General features: G+C 43.3%; 1 protein-coding gene across 2 annotated transcripts in view; it reads right to left on the reverse strand.

The window, feature by feature from the left end:
- The window catches only part of KCNQ5 (potassium voltage-gated channel subfamily Q member 5), a 630,518-nt gene that overhangs the window by 91,306 nt on the left and 521,153 nt on the right, over positions 1 to 18,059 (reverse strand). For both annotated transcript variants that reach the window (XM_027972759.3, XM_027972758.3), the window contains exon 8: positions 3,333 to 3,427. In XM_027972759.3, the coding sequence (XP_027828560.1) occupies positions 3,333 to 3,427 (95 nt within the window). The remainder of the gene's footprint in view (positions 1 to 3,332; positions 3,428 to 18,059) is intronic.

Genomic DNA, 18,059 nt, shown 5'->3' on the forward strand with positions numbered 1-18,059 from the left:
AATATAATCTCTCTCCTGACCAGCTATTTAAAATCATAGCCTCCAATGCCCCCCTAATTCCTCCTCGACTTTACTTTTCTCTTTAGCTCTTAGCATCATCTACTCTATTACATATTTTGCTTATTTATTTTTACTGTCTCTTCCCAGTATCTCTTGCATTTAGACTCCCTGAGCTCAACCTAAGATTCTCTTGGTTTTCTTCCTCCACCATTGCTGCATTCCCTGTGCCCAGAGCAGCACTGTGACCCAGTAGGTGCTGTAGGGGAGCAGAATGTGGCACCCCAAAATCTGGCACCTCAAAGTGTGTCTCTGGCAAGAGGATAAATTCAGGCTGATTATTATTTTCTTTCTTTATTTTAATTGAAGGATAATGACAATACTGTATTGGCTTCTGCCATGGATCAGCAAGGATCAGCCATAGGGATACATATATCCCCTCCCTCTTGAGCCTCAGGATGATTATTTTTTTAAGAAATGGAAGTCTTAGGAAGTTTTTCTTGTTATCTTTCCCTTAACGACCTAAAATAATTTAGATAAAAGGCCTGTTGCCCCAGAATAGGGCTGTCACCAGAGAGGTCTGTGAGGGCGATGGGCCGGGTGCAGTGGGGACGCTCGGCAGGGCCTGGAGGTGACTGTCTCCACCAGAGTCCTCTCCATGTCCTGCCTTCTCTGCTAGTCCAACCAGCAGAGGTAACTCCTTTACCAGGCAGCTGCTTCCCCGTCTCCAGGTGCACTGCCTTCCTCCCAAACCAGACCCGACCGCCTCCTCGTCTTCAGCTGAAGGTGGTGTTTAAGGAGAGGGCTTTGGCACTTTTGTCGAGTCACTCAGTCCTCCTGGGTCCCTCTCATGTGAACGCATTGCTAAACACTTGATTTTCTCCTGTTAATCTGTCTCACGTCAACTTACTTCTTAGACCATCTGGAAGGACCTAGAAAGGCAGAGGGAAATCCCTTCCTCCTGGACTGTGCTCAAGTCTGCATGAACCCATGAATGAGTATATGAACTTACCTCCAGAGATTCTTAACCTGAAACACTCTAGGAAATTCATGATGTGAAGAAGAAGTTTTGATCTGTTTCTCACTACATCACTCTGAAGTCGGTAAGCCAGTTAGTTACGAATGTAAAATCATCCCTCTAAGTCACTGTAAATTAGCCTCCTCACAAACCTACACATTTGATTAAAGCAGGATTGTTTCTAAAGCAAAGGTTCTGAACTTGTCTTCGGTGAGTTTGTAAATACATTAAAACTGTAGGCAAAATTTTGATTTTGGGGCGTTGAACATTTTTCTTGAGAAAGAGTCCATAATTAACCATCATGTTTTCAATGGTTTAACAAAAAACGACAATAACAGCAAGGATTAAGGACCATGCAGTTTGGGACAATAAACTTTGAACTGAAGGGAGAGGAGCTTTGCAGTGGCTGTTGTCCTCCTGGGCACACACCTGTCATTCATAAATAAGGCTGAGACCCAGAGGCTCCCGGGGGTCAGGGAGAAGAGAGGGAGGGGAGGGTGCTGGTGGCCACAGTGGGCAGGATGAAGGCAGGGTATGTGCACAAATTTCTCCACTCCCACTAAAAACAGGGGAAATATCAGAAAAAAAAAGAAGCCATGGGAGGAAAACAAGAATTTATGCACTGCAAGAATTTGACTCATTACTGAATAGCTTTTCCAGGTTTCAGGATGGCTTTGAAACCAAAAACGGTAGGAAGTGGGAAGCCAAATAATCACACATAATAAAATAATAGCCCACGCTCTCCTGTCACTCGAGAGCCTTCTTTTGTTTTGTTTTCCTTTTTTTTTTTTTATCCCACTTGCCTACCTATTACACATTCCCCAGCAACCTTCCTGGAGATGAGACATACACTTTCTATACAATTCCCGTTTTTGATTCATATATACCCAAGGCACAGATGGCACACCAGTTATATTCCTTTTTTGTTTTAAAATACTAAAACTTTGAAAGAATCTAATACTGAATAAGGGGAATTTCACTGAATTCTGAGATTTGAATGAAAAGTGGATTCTATCCCCACTGAGACTGCGCCCCCTCCAGCATCCTGGGTCAGCACATCTCTGTCGCAGGTGTTGGCACAGGTGTGACCCTGACCTCCCCCGTAGGGTCAGAGGTGACCTTGACCAGCTCTCATCATCACCTATGGATGTGAACCCCAGGCTCAGGGCAGTGCAGGGAAGCATTGTCACAGATCCCATGAGTTAACAATGGTCCCACAGATCTCCTGGGAGACAGTGGCTCCAGGGAACCAGCTGTGAGGGCTTCCCCAGCCGATTCTCCTGCACTCTGTAAGAAGAGTTTTCTCGGACCATCACAGTCATCAGCTGCCTCCAATTCCATGAGGCCCCTAGGACTAAGGCTTTAATGGGCTCTGAAAGGAGACAGCAGGTGCTCAAATGCACTCTGAACAATCCGGGGACTGACCACTAGTCCAGCGGGTGACTCACAGGGAGCCCGTCTCTGGCTTACCAGCTTTGCTAGTTTCACTGAGGATTTCTTTAATCAGATGGTGATTATGGTTTAGTGTGTCAGCTGAACCAGAGTCCAGGCTTCTGGGACTAGGGATTGTTTGGGAATTAAAGATGCTGTGGCAGCCCTCAGTCTGTGTAGCATCTTCCCAGCCGCCTCCCTTCCAAGCACAGGGGGTTGCAACTTCCCTACCCTGAGCTGAAGCATAGCCAGGTGACCTGTTTGGCGGAGAACATGTGACTGGAGGTAAGGTCTCTTTAAATTTAGAACACTAACCCCAAACTGTACTGGAGTGCTCCCCTCACCTCACTGTGCCCACTTCTCTTGTTTCGCGACTGATGTCTGTTTGATGTGCAAGTGAAGCTCAACACCTGTCCTGTAAGGGGTCCCTCAGGGAGCAATGACCTTGAGGGCCTTAAATGTGCAGACACAATGCTTCCCAAACAGCCTTTTGTTGGGTCAGGTGATGGGGCGCGTTTTAACAGTCACTGGTTTTTCCAGAACCACAGCACTTACCTTAGGAATTCTGGTGGGCTTTATGAAATGAGATGTTAGAAAATAAGCATGAAACAGTAAAAATAAATCTTCATAAAGTTTAGATTCTTTTCACCTTTAAGCCCAATCTGTGGATGGTGAGCAATAATGCTGAGTCCATTCAGTTTTATACCTGAGCTGTTGTTACCAAATAGGTTTGAATTTCAAAAAACAACAGAGAATAAGACACTCCTCGAATCGACACGTTGTATATATGTGTGTTTATGGGTATGTGTGTGGTTGTGTGTGTGTGGTTTGTTTCACAAACTTAAGGAGACTCAGCTACAGCACCGACTGTCACACTGACACCTACTTGGTGGGGCTGCAGGTGTGCAAGGCCTTCAGGTGCGGCTTCCAGGTTGCAACGGAGACAGATTTCTCATCGGCTGCGTAACTACGCCAAACGCACTGCACACGGCACACATGGGGACATAAGAAAGAAAAACAAAAGAGAGAAGGGGAGAGAATGCGATGAGGAGGAGATAAGCAAATTCATACAGATGAAGCATCTTTTCCTTGTCATGTTCAGCCCGATAAACACCTGAGTTGAAGAAGACTCTGGCATTTTTGCCTAACTGTCATGCATACTCCATCACATCTGAAGAACTGCTTTTCAAAGTAACTCGTATCAAAAGTAAAAGCACTGCAAAGCTTAACACAGGAGTTTTGGGACTGGTTAGGGGGGGACATGGGAGGTGACCATGCCTCCTGGGAGCACACACTTCATCACCCCTTGTGAGAAAAAGGGCATCTGTAGTCCAATTGGTAAATTAATTAGTAAGCTAGCTGGTTAACTGCTGACCACCAGGGCATGTTAGTGATATACTGAAATCCCTTGAGGTTGAACCACACAGTACTTCTAATGCTAACAATGAAGGCACCGTTAAACAAGGTGGGGCAATGTATTTTCAGGAATATGACCACAAAGCACACAAGGATTTAATGCTGGCATCTAAGAACACGTTCATAGCTCTTTGACATAAAACACAAGCTTGGTCTACTTCACATAATTATACCCCATACATATGATACAAAGTATTTTCAGGTAACGCTCACAAATTGGAGTGTGGGTTAAGACCCCTATTTTGTAAATGAGAAAATAAAGGCTCAGAGAAATCAAGAAGTTAACACAAGGTTGGCAGAGGTGAGACGTCATCTCAGGTTGCCTGGTTCTTGGTCTTAGCATCCCTCCCTGGTCCTTGCTGCCTGCTTGGTGACTGGTGTTGGAAGCTTCCCTCTGAACTATCAGTGAGATTGCCTGAACTTACTCGACTACAGAGATTTTGGTGAATTTCTTCCTTTGCAATAAGTCTGCAAACATCTCTAGGGACCAAGTGTTTAATCTATTCTCCTGAGAGGAAAATTTTAAAGTCATAAATCAAAACATTCTATTTTGCATGGCAAATTCATATAAACAGGTCATAATCCTGCTGTCTGACCCTCATTCATGATTTTGAAACCTACAATGAAGAAAACAGTAATCTAATAATATTCCTTTCCATGAGATGATCATTGAATGAATGCGTGCAGAAAAAAAGACTTAAAATTGATATAACTAATTTGGAAAACTTTGGCCATATTTATTCAAGCTGAAGTATAAATACCCTATAGTACAGCTACTCACTTTTACATCTATATTTAACAGATATGCTTATAAGTTCATCAAAAGAGGTACACTATAATGTTGTAAACAGCACTATTTCTTTTTAACCTTAATATTAATTTTCCTATTTATTTATTTATCAAAGTAAATGGCAAATAGATGGGGAAACAGTGGAAACAGTGGCTAACTTTATTTTCTGGGGCTCCAAAATCACTGCAGATGGTGATTGCAGCCATGAAATTAAAAGATGCTTGCTCCTTGGAAGGAAAGTTATGACCAACCTAGACAGCATATTAAAAACAGAGATATTGCTTTGTGAACAAAGGTCCGTCTAATCAAGGCTATGGTTTTTCCAGTAGTCATGTATGGATGTGAGAATTGGACTATAAAGAAAGCTGAGTGCAGAAGAATTGATGCTTTTGAACTGTGGTGTTGGAGAAGACTCTTGAGAGTCCCTTGGACTGCAAGGAGATCCAACCAGTCCATTCTGAGGGAGATCAGTCCTGAGTGTTCATTGGAAGAACTGGTGCTGAAGCTTAAACTCCAATACTTTGGCCCGGAAAAGACCCTGATACTGGGAAAGATTTAGGGCAGGAGGAGAAGGGGACAACAGAGGATGAGATGGTTGGATGGCGTCACCATCTCAATGGACATGAGTCTGAGTGAACTCTGGGAATTGGTGATGGACAGGGAGGCCTGGTGTGCTGCAGTTCATGGAGTCTCAGAGTTGGACATGACTAAGCGACTGGACCAAACTGAACTGAACTGAAGTTGGTGCATAATATACGGGTATACAATACAGTGAGTGATTCACAATTTTTAAAGGTTTATGTTTCATTTATAGTTATAAAATATTGGCTTGGAGTTCCCTGGTGGCACAGTGGATAGGAATATGCCTGCCGATGCAGAGGACACAGGTTAGATCCCTGATCCGGGAAGATTCCATGGAGCAGCTAAGCCATGTGTCACCGCTTCTGAGCCAGTACTTTAGAATCCGTGAACTGTAACTACCGAGACTGTGTGCTGCAGCTACTGAAGCCCGAGTGGCTAGAGCCTGTGTTTCGCAACAAGAGAAGCCACCGGCAATGAGAAGCCCCTGCACTACAAACGGGAGTATCCCCTGCTCGCCGAAACTACAGAAAGTTGGCGCCAAGCAACGAGGACCCAGCGAAGCCCAAAGTAAACGAGTAAACAAAGAAATAAAATTATAAAAAAAAACCAACTATTGGCTATATTCCCATGTTGCACAACACAGCCTTGTAACCTATTTATTTTATACATAATAGTTTGTACCTCTTAATCCCCTACCTTTATCTTGCCCCTCCCCTCTCCACTGGTAGCCACTATTAATATGCTGTTCTCTCTACCTGTGAGTCTAACCAGCTCTAGCCCTTTAAAAAAACTGAAGTAGAGTTGATGTACACTGTTGTGTTAGGTATCGGAAAGTAATTCTGTTACACATATATCTAGTTATTTTCAGATTCTCTTCCCATACAGGTTATCACAGAGGACTGCATGCAGTTTCTTGCGCTATACCGTAGGTCTCTCTTCATCTATTTTCTATATAGTATCATGCATATGTCAGTCCTAAACTCTCAATTTAATCCTGCCCTGCACCTTGCCCCTTTGGTAATCATAGGTTTGTTTGTTTTCCATATCTAAACAGTGTATGTGCAGGCTAAGTTGCTTTTGTCGTGTCCAACTCTTTGTGGCTGTATGGACTGTAGCCCACCAGGCTCCTCTGTCCACAGGATTGAGAGGGTAACAGGCAGGAAGGCCAGGGGTCTCCAAATGGAGGAAACAGCCTGCAAGTGTCAGACATTTTTCTCTCTCTTAAGCGGCAGGAGGAAACAAAGTAGCGATATCTTTTCCTTCTCTATACAAATTTAAAAGGAGGTTTCTCTTAAAATTCTGTGTTGCCATGACACCTGGTTTCACCTGAAGTTAACCAATGCCTTTTTCTTATGGAAATGTTTATCTTAGGCTATGCTAATATACTATGCATTTACCCCAAACTCTGTCTTCAAGTCAGTTCCGCCTTTTGGCTCAGAACCTACTTGATAAACCAGTATGCTATACTCTGATATTGTTCCTCTAATCTATGTAAATGACACTATTTGTATGGTGCTTGCCCTTCTTCAAGATTCAAGTTAATCCTTTTATGGCCCAAGATGAACCATTTGGAGCCAAGATTATCCCAAAATACATCCTATGGGTGAGGGGCCTGGTGCCATTCTAAGTTTTGAGACATTCCTTTATTTCATTAACAGACTACTGATAACTATATAACATCCAGCTAAAGACTAGCAGGGGGTACTCTTTCTGCCCCCTTCTGATGCCTATGTCAGAAGCTTTCTCTATCTCCTTTATACTTTAATAAAACTTTGTTACACAAAAGGTCTGAGCGATCAAGCCTCGTCTCTGGCCCCAGATTGAATTCTTCTCCTCTGGGGGCCAAGAATCCCGGCGTCATAATTCAGCAACAACCTTTCAGGATGCTCCAGGCACGAATACTGGAGTGGGCTGCCATGCCCTTCTCCAGGGGATCTTCTGGGCCCAGGGATGGAACCCGCGTCTCTTATGTGGCCTCTTGCATTGTCACGTGAGGTGTTTTTTTTTTTTTTTACCACTAGAGCCACCTGGGAAGCCTTCCTAATAAACCAAAGTCAGGAATGTTTAAGCAGCTGTCAGGACAATGAACAGGGGGGCTGTGGTATGTTAACCCAGTGGAGCATCACACAGGAACCATCCACTATAACTATGCCCAACAATGCGGATGAACTTTACATGAATACTGTTGACTAAGAGAAACAAGACACAGAAGGGTACATACCGTGTGCTTCTACTTCCCCAAAGTACAAAAGCAGGGCAGCCTCTCCTTGCTGTCGGCAGGCAGTGCGGAGCCTCCCTGCGGGAGGGGGGACCCTGGGGCCCTGGAGTGCTGGCCTGGTCTGCCCTTCCGCTGGTTGCTGGGGACAGGCAGCGCAGCTTTCTAGGAGCTGTGCTGCCTTCCTCAAGCACCTTATACTTCAGTAATATGCTCCAGAGTGATAGAAAAAAGTGGGGAAATATATAGTAGGACCCGAGGGGTTTTATGTTATTGAGAAAGGTTTAAATAATTGATGCTACTTCCTTGCCCAGAGCCTTCCTCACACAGCTCATGTTGATATAACCTACAAATCTCTCAAGACTTATGCTTTGCATCATGGCATCTTATAGAGAACAAAGCAATTACTGTATCATCTTGAAACATTGATTTTGGCAAATACTGTACAAACACAATCTACAAGTGATATAGAGTAATGAGTAATGACACATGGTTTTATTATTGCAGCCGAAGAATTGATGCTTTCGAACTGTGATGCTAGAGAAGACTCTTGAGAGTCGCTTGGACTGCAAGGAGATCAAACTCGTCAATCCTCAAGGAAATCAACCGTGAATATTCATTGGAAGGACTGATGCTGACGCTGAAGCTCCAACACTTTGGCCACCTGATGCAAAGAGCCAACTGACTGGAAAAGACCCTGATGCTGGGAAAGATTTGAGGCAGAAGGAGAAGCGGGTGACAGAGGATGAGATGGTTGGATGGCGTCACCGACTTGATAGGCATGAATTTGAACATATTCTGGGAGCTAGTGAAGGGAAGCCTGGCGTGCTGCAGTCCATGGGGTCACAAAGAGCTGGATACGACTGAGTGAGAGAACACCAACTTCTACAGGGAAGGCTCGTGAAGGCCATCCCCACCCACGTGGCTTTAATAAGACAACTTGCGTGGAAGGAGTCAGAGGTATGTGAACTCAGATACTTTGGAAGAAGGACTCATGTAGAAGGAAGAAGTATACAGCAGGTCTGAGCATTATTAGATAAAAGTGAAAAAAATCTGAAACAACAGTACGACAAAAAAAACGAAAGGGACCAAGACATTACCTGCCAATGTTATAAAGAACGAGGGGCAAAAGAGGCCAGTTTTAGAAAATTGAACATTTTCTTAAAAATGAGATCTGGCTTCTTACTCTTTTTCTATCAAATTTATCTCAACAGCTAACCTCTATTCCCTCCATTATGCTTCTCCTGAAAATATATTGTAAATGGGAGAACAGGGAAGCCAGTGGGCCCTGCCTGAGGGCTGATGCTAGTCAGCAGTCGAAGTGGCAGCAGAGCGGGTCTATTATTCTCACCCTCCAATACCTCTGTCCTCTCCTCAGCTCTTCCTCAGCATATCGCTGCTTGGAGCTGAACCCAAGGCCACAGCCATGTGATCCAGGAGCCAGTGCTCCTCTCTTCAAGGTTAAAATGACACGGCGGTTAGCAAGAAATTGCCCTGAGGGACTTAATTTATATGGCACAAGCACTCTCACGGATGAGTCAGCAAGAAGCCAAATGAAAACCAGGTTTACCGTTTACCATGCAACCCGAGGCTTGAGGCAGCCAAACAAGTTCAAACGTTGGTCTCTAATGATGAGCACCATGCCATGTAATTATGCTTTAGGGAGGATTTAGTAGTTTGTACTGTCTGGAGTATTATAGCTATGGCACATTTAATTATTTCTGGAAATCTTAATTGTGGCTGATCATCCAAAGGTATAACTAACATGGAACAATTTTTCAAGGTACAGAATTTAAGAAGCTGGAGAACAAAAATATTTAGGGTAAAAACCAGTCATCTCTTTTTCTTCCCAATGTACTTCTTACACATTTTTGTTCTTTAATGGCAATCCCTTCAATTTTTATAGCTTTTGCTTTTAATTTTAAGAATCCTTATTTTAGGGATTGCTCTCATATCTCTTTGAGGTTTTTTAAAATTTTCTTACCATAGAAGATAATGACATAGCCATGTACACATATGTCCCTGCTCTCATCCTACCGACAATTTTTAGTTAATTCTAGTTAACGTTCAGTTATGCTTGCATTACTTGACCACATAACTATGGTTCCTAGCTCAGAAATGTGATGTACCGTTGACTACTATTTTCTTTCCTGTATAATTAAGTTTGGCTTTTTGTAGAGTTCAGTTCAGTTCAGTTTAGTTGCTCAGTCGTGTCCAACCCTTGCGACCCCATGGACTGCAGCACACCAGGCCTCCCTGTCCATCAACCAACTCCTGGAGTTTACTCAAACTCGTATCTATTGAGTCGGTGATGCCATCCAACCATCTTATCCTGTGTTGTCCCCTTCTCCTCCTGCCTTCAATCTTTCCCAGCATCAGGGTCTTTTCAAATGAGTCAGTTCTTTGCATCAGGTGGCCAAAGTATTGGAGTTTCAGCTTCAGCATCAGTCCTTCCAATGAATATTCAGGACTGATTTCCTTTAGGATGGACTGGTTGGATCTCCTTGCAGTCCAAGGGACTCTCAAGAGTCTTCTCCAACATCACAGTTCAAAAGCATCAATTCTTCGGTGCTCAGCTTTCTTTATGGTCCAACTCTCATATCCATACATGACCACTGGAAAAACCATAGCCTTGACTAGATGGACCTTTGTTGACAAAGCAATGTCTCTGCTTTTGAATATGCTGTCTAGGTAGACTTTGTAGAGTTAGTATTACCCTACTTTAATGTATTGATTTGCCTTTATGTATCTATGAGGCAAAACAGCAGTCTAAAATTCTACTCATCAGCTATGTTGAGAAAGCTGTGAGTCCACTGTATCTCCCTGATGACTTGTCCCCAGGCCCGCCCTGAGCTCCCTGGCTCCGCGGCTCTCCTTCCTGTGTGGGATCTCTTGTTCCCTGGATCCCATGTTTCCTTCCTCTCTTGGTTCATCTCCTTGTTTTAGAGGATCAATTCAAGCACCTTTTCCTTCTCCTTCTTTTTTGGACTTCTGCTTTATTGAGGCATAGTTGACTTATAAAACTGTGAAATCTTCAAAGTTTACATCATGATGGTTCAACGTATGTATACATTTTGAAAGAATCTCCGTCATCTAGGCAATCCATCACCTCACATATTTGTCTCTTTTTGGTGTGGAACATTTAAGTTCTATAGTTGTAGCAAATTTCAGTTATACAACATGGTTATCAATGACAGTCCCCATGTTTCACATAGATCCTTAGAACTTATTCATTCTTATAGCTGAGAGCTTGTACCCTTTTATCCTATTTCCCCACCTTCCAGCTACTGGCAATCACTTTTTGCTTCTGTTTCTAGACGGACATTAAAAAAAAAAACCCTCTGGATTCTACATATAAGCGAGACCATGTGTATTTGTCTTTTTGCCTGGCTCTCTCGCTTGGTATAATAACTAGGTCCATCCGTGTTGTTGCAACATACACACACACACACACACACACACACACACACACACACACACACACATATATGTATATACACTGCAAAGAAAACCAGTATGGAGGTTCCTCAGAAAATTAAAAACAGAACCGCCATATGATTCAGTAATTCTACTTACAGCTGTATAGCCAATTCAGGTTAGTTCAGTTCAGTTCAGTTCAGTTCAGTTCAGTCGCTCAGTTGTGTCCGACTCTTTGCGACCCCATGAATCGCAGCACGCCAGGCCTTCCTGTCCATCACCATCTCCCGGAGTTCACTCAGACTCACATCCATCAAGTCCATGATGTCATCCAGCCATCTCATCTCCATCTCTTCATTCTTTCTGGAGTTATTTCTCCACTGATCTCCAGTAGCATATTGGGCACCTAATGACCTGGGGAGTTTCTCTTTGGTATCCTATCATTTTGTCTTTTCATACTCTTCATGGGGTTCTCAAGGCAAGAATACTGAAGTGGCTTGCCATTGCCTTCTCCAGTGGACCACATTCTGTCAGACCTCTCCACCATGACCCGCCTGTCTTGGGTTGCCCTGCAGGCATGGCTTGGTTTCATTGAGTTAGACAAGGCTGTGGTCCTAGGTATAGCCAATTAAAGACATGGAAACAACCCAAGTGGCCATCAACAGATGAATGGATAAGGAAAATGTAAAATATATATATTGGCTTCTTGCGTAAGGGTAAATGGTAGGTAAAATGTTGAGATTTTGCATATCTGAAAACGTCTTTATATGACTGTCACACTCTATGAATATTATGGCTGGATAAAAAATTCTACATTGGAAATAATTTTCCTCCACAATTTTGAAACTATTGTTCCACTGTCTTCTAATTTTAAGGTTATTAATGAGAAATCCATGCACTATAGATTCAGAACCCTTTGGGTATGTTCCGCTCAGAAAGCATTTAGGATTCACTTTCTCGCAAGAGTTCTCATATTTCACAAGGGTATCCTGTGAAGCTTTTTGTTATCAGTGCTGAGCCCTTGCAGGGGTGGGGGAGTCTTTTATTGTGGCCACTCCTGTCCTTCAGTTCTGGAGATCCAGAATATAAAATTTTTTTGACAAAATGCCACCTTCAGTTTCCCTGTACTCTTTGTGAAGTATTTATGTTGGCTGAATATTTGATCTCCTGGAGTGGTTATCCAAATTTCCAACTTTTTTGTTTCTTTTTTAACCTCTTTTTATTCTACTTTTCTAGGTTTTCAGTTTTATCTCCTTTTCTGTTTTCTTCTTTTTCTGAAGTCATGTTTTTCATATCTAGGATGATTTTTTTTCAGCATCTGTCCTTCTTTATGACTGCAGCATTACAAAAGACGTACAAGCTCTGTGTCAGTGGTCTGAGTTTACTTTAGGGGTGTCACCTTAGGGTAATGGGATAAAGCCTCAATTCTTTCATGGGAGGGAGCCAAAGTTTCAACATACAGTTTGTTTTCTTTGGGGCCAACTCATTTCTCCAGAACAGCATCTTCTTTTATATATATATATATATATAAATATATATATATATATATATATATATATAAATATATATATATATATATATAAATTGCAATTCTTTTCTGAAAGTGTTTTATGTATTTCTTAACTGTGCTGGGTCTTTGTTTCTGCACAGGCTTTTTCTAGCTGTGGTGATGGGGAACTGCTCACTGGTCGAGTGGTGGAAGTGCACAGCTGCTCATTGCAGTGGCTTCTGCTGCTGAGCACAGCCTCTTGGGCACGTGAGCTTCAGCTGTTAGGCACACGGGCACAGCTGCTCCACAGCATGCAGAGTCTTCCCAGGCTAGGAATAGGGCTGGCGTCCCCTGCACTGCAAGGGGCGCTCTCAACCACTAGACCCCCAAAGAAACCCTAGAACAGCATCTTCTATCTCTTCCCTCAGGAAAATAAGCCCCCTGTCAGCATTCATTTCACATGCTTATTTCATCCACCTGTCTCTGTTTCCTACAAAGTACCTTGGCTCCACCCTGAACTGGTGCAATCTCTCTAGAAGGAAACTCCTCACATGGAACTTCTGAAGGACCTTGAAATACTAATCCCCAGCCTTCAGAGACATATCTATGAGGCACTGGATACATCCAGTACACTGGAATTCAGATTCCAGGGCACTGAATTCAGATTCCAACACCAAGGACTTGAGTCCTACCTCTTTCTAGGCTTGTCCTGGGGATCAAGTGACAGAATGGAGTAGAAACACACTGCACCGCAAGAGGCACATGACAAGTCTCAGACATTATTAATATGAGTGGTGACATTGGGTAGGTATTCTAAACATCACTGATAGTTGCTTTCTTTTCCCAGACAGGTCTACTTGAAAGGAAACGTTAACTTAAATGAATCATGCAAAGACACTGATGCAACTAAATTTGTTGCAAGCTGCTGAAGTTTTAAACTTTTATATAAAACCCTGAATTGCTGTTAATTTAGTTGCCTTGCTGTCCGAATGACAGAGCATTCTGGGCCTCTCCAGTGCCCTTTACACAGACAGCAACTCTGGCCCCAAACAGATGAGACTGGTCTTGGCCTTGATGCTTCGTGTGATCAGCAAACCAAGGTAGGTTAATTGGGTAAGAAAATGGATGGATCAGCAAGTGAAGCTTGCTTTTTAATCTAAAGCATGCTTCAAATAAATTCCAATAATCTATAAACAAAGCATAAAGCCCTGACTAGGGGTTACAGCAAGGAAAAACAATGAACATATTCAATAATTTTATTATTATTTTTGAATCTAATAAATTAATTCAAGCTGAATTTGGAAAAGGCAGAGGAACGAGAGATCAAATTGCCAACATCCCTTGGATCATCAAAAAAGAAAAATTTTGCTTTATTGACTACGCCAAAGCCTTTGACTGTGTGGATCACAACAAACTGTGAAAAATTCTTAAAGAGATGAGAATACCAGTCCACATTACCTGCCTCCTGAGAAATCTGTATGCAGGTCAAGCAGCAACAGTTAGAACTGGACATGGATCAACAGACTGGTTCCATATTGGGAAAGGAGTACGTCAAGGCTGCATGTTGTCACCCTGCTTTTCTTAATTTACATGCAGAGTACATCATGCAAAATGTCAGGCTGGATGAAGCACAAACTGGAATCAAGATTGCCGGGAGAAATATCAATAATCTGGAATATCAGTAACAGATGACACCACCCTTATGGAAGAAAGCAAAGAGGAACTGAAGAGCCTCTTGATGAAAGTGAAAGAGGAGAGTGAAAAAGCTGGCTTAAAACTCAACATTCAGAAATCTAAGATCATAGCATCCAGTCCCATCACTTCACAGCAAATAGATGGGGACACAATGGAAACAGTGACAGACTTCATTTTCTTGGCCTCCAAAATCACCGCAGATGGTGACTGCAGCCATGAAATTAAAAGACGCTTGCTCTTTGGAAGAAAAGCTATGACCAACCAAGAGAGCATATTAAAAAGCAGAGACATTACTTCACCAACAAAGGTCCGGCTAGTCAAAGCTATGGTTTTTCTAGTAGTCATGTATGGATGTGAGAGTTGGACTATAAAGAAAGCTGGGTACTGAAGAACTGATGCTTTTGAACTGTGGTGTTGGAGAAGACTCTTGAGAGTCCCTTGGACTGCAAGGAGATCCAACCAGTCCATCTTAAAGGAAATCAGTCCTGAATATTCATTGGAAGGACTAATGCTGAAGCTAAAGCTCCAATACTTTGGCCACCTGATGCAAAGAATTGACTCATTTGAAAAGACCCTGATGCTGGGAAAGATTGAAGGCAGGAGGAGAAGGGGATGACAGAGGATAAGATGGTTGGATGGCATCACTGACTCAATGGACATGAGTTTGAGTAAGCTCCAGGGGTTGGTTGATGGACAGGGAAGCCTGGTGTGCTGCAGTCCATGGGATCTCAAAGAGTTTGACATGACTGAGTGACTGAGCTGAACTGAATAAATTAATTACAGTTGGACTGAATAAATTAATTACATTTGGAGAGGGCAACAATTGCTTTTTAAATTGGTAGAATCCACTTTGATTTATGAAACTATGATTAGGTTTAAAGGTATTCTTCAACATTTAGAGCTTTTCATTTTAAATTCTGTTTTGTTTAGAATAACACATAGAGCTTTAAGTTATTAAAAAAAAAAAAAGGATTTTACTCCATTGTTGCCTATCTTGGTACAAGTTCAATTATTGATCACAGTATATGTTACCTTACTCTGTTCCATAAAATAGAAACCTAGATATTTAAGTAAACTTTGCAATCAGCTCAGCCCCGTTGCTTCCTACGGGTGACGTCCAAGGCTGTTCTGGCCTAGCTTTGTATCGCTGTTGGCATAGAAATGCCTCTGGCCCAAAGATTTCTTGCAGGAAATGTAATCTGTTTTCAAGTTCAATTGGAAATTTTTTCCCCCCACAATTTATTAGTTAATAATGATGAGTTAGGCCAGAAATTCCCTCCTATTATTCTCTGTATCTGTCTCATACAGTACGATAGCCAGCATCTGGCTAGTGAACACCTGAGATGTGGTTGGTTCCATCCAGGAGCTGAAATGTAAGCAGCCACCTGCAGCTACTGGCAACTGTGTTGGGGCACAGCTGTCAGCTCTGTCATCACAAGGGATCCGAGCCTCAGAAACTCGGCAGGGGCCTCATATTCCAACAGGACCAGGGATGGCCCAAGATGTTTTCGGACAGAGTCCCCTTTCATATCCACAAATATCAAGGATCTGTACACAGAAGTGTCTACTTTGAACACACGTTGATTGAGAAAATATACAAAATAAAAAAGCGAATAAAACAATTTCACAAGGATCTTCAATAAATTTGATCATTATCCACGCCAACGGCATGGCTGTGCTCCTGAGATCAGGTGTGTGTAACACGTTCCCCAGGTGGACAGGGCTTGTGCTCAAATGGATGCAAGCAACCCAGGGAGTAATTCTGCACTCACAGGCTAGAAAGCATCCTTCAAGAACTGAAAGATGAATACATGAAAGAGGAGTCGAAAGAGAAAAGCAGCAAGGAGAAAAATGCGTTAGACATGTGGGGACACCTTATGGTCAGTTAAGCTCCACAGGGTGGGGGCTTGCTGTTGGGTGTTTTCTGTGTGCTCTGGGGTGCGGACACTCTCCTTCACCACCCCTCATCATTTGGCCTCAGATCTTAAACTCCTGCTATTCAGGGATCTTTCCTTCAGGAAAACAGAGTTTACTGTCTCTTTGGTGCCCCTTTAAAACCTGGAAAGTTTGAATCAGTTCTAAGGAGGTGGATGAAACTGGAGCCTATTATACAGAGTGAAGTAAGCCAGGAAGAAAAACACCAATACAGTTTACTAACACGTGTATATGGAATTTAGAAAGATGGTAATGATAACCCTGTATGCGAGACAGCAAAAGAGACGCAGATGTATAGGACAGTCTTTTGGACTCTGTGGGAGAGGGAGAGGGTGGGATGATTTGGGAGAATGGCATTGAAACATGTATAATATCATATAAGGAACGAGTCGCCAGCCTAGGTTCGATGCAGGGTGCAGGATGCTTGGGGCTGGTGCACTGGGATGACCTGGAGGGATGGTGCCGGGGGCGGGGGGGGGGATGGGAGGGGGGTTTGGGATTGGGAACACGTGTACAACCGTGGCGGATTCATGTTGATGTGTGGCAAAACCAATACAATATTGTAAAGTAAAAATAAATAAATAAATAAAGAAAAAAACCTGGAAAGTTTAGAGCCCCTCTGTGGTTCGCATTAGGAGTCACGAAACAGCTTTGTTTAAACACTGACACCCTGATGTCACCACAGAAACAGATGGACTCCCTTCCTGATGTTGCTGAGCCCCTCCTCCCCTCAGCCCACCTCTGCAGGAGGTGCCAGCATCACAGCCACAAGCAAAGGCTGCAGGAGGGCTGCTGTGTTGTGGTCGCTGACCCCCTCGCTCTCCCAGAACCCACAGTGTAAGTGAGAACAACGTGCTTGTTCCTGTTGCGGAAACCACAGCCACCGCCCCAGAGCCTCTGGTTCTGTAGCTCTGGGTCGTCTGCTGCCTGGCAGGGAGGATATTACATAATCATCTCTGCTGTAATTAAATATGAACTCCACAGCATGGATCCAGAGGAAAACATATTTAGTGAAATTTTAACCTGTTTTCCAGGGTGGTTCTGCTCCCCAGAGATATGGAGGAAAAAAGAGAAGCATTCCTTTACTGATGAAGCAAACCCTGAGTTATTGAAAAGGAGATTAAATGCCGAACAACCTATACATTATGAGTTAGCTTCAAGTAAGGTGCTCAAGGGCTTCCCTTGTGGCTCAGCTGGTAAAGAATCCACCTGCAATGTGGGAGACCTGGGTTCGGTCCCTGGGTTGGGAAGATCCCCTGGAGAAGGGAAAGGCTGCCCACACCAGTATTCTGGCCTGGAGAATTCCATGGACTAAGTCCATGTGGTTGCAAAGAGTCGGACATGACTGAGCGACTTTCACTTTTCAATGTGCTCAAACACTGATGGACTCCATAACACCAGTTTCTAAAATAAGTATTTCTAGTTATTGCTATAGACAGCATTAAAAGTGATCCCCCAAGTACTAAACGTTGACATTCTGAATAAATGTGTTCTTCAGACAGCCACACACACACCTGGCCGCAGAAGGTGAGTACAGTGCAGGCTTTCTGCCCCATCCTGAATGATCAACGGTGTTTCACCAACTAGTTCATGAAACTAGGCCATTCCAGGAGCAGCACGGCCTTGCTAACATCTGTGTGGCCTTTCTTCTTGTTGTTGCTGTGTAGTGGCTAAGTCGTGTCCAACTCTCTGTGACCCCCATGGACTGCAGCCTGCCAGGCTCCTCTGTCTATGGGATTCTCCAGGCAAGGATACTGGAGTGGGTTGCTATTTCCTTCTCCATGGGATCTTCCTGACCCAGGGATTGAACCTGGGTCTCCTGCATTAGCAGGCAGGTTCTTTACCACTGAACCACCAGCAAAGCTCTTGTGGCCTTGCTGGCATGGTTAATGGATGCAAACAAAGCACGGATCATTGACTGAAAATAGATATTACTTTTTCTGTTTGGGAGTGGGGAGCCCGTGACCAAATCCAAGACTGCGCAATAAGTTCTAGCTTCGTGTTTAAAAACAAAACCAAAGGGTAGCTCTTGCAAGTGAGGCCACAGAGAGCATGGTTCCCCACCCAGTACCCC

The sequence above is a fragment of the Ovis aries genome, chromosome 9 (genome assembly GCF_016772045.2).
Source record: "Ovis aries strain OAR_USU_Benz2616 breed Rambouillet chromosome 9, ARS-UI_Ramb_v3.0, whole genome shotgun sequence".
NCBI classification, from domain to species: domain Eukaryota; kingdom Metazoa; phylum Chordata; class Mammalia; order Artiodactyla; family Bovidae; genus Ovis; species Ovis aries.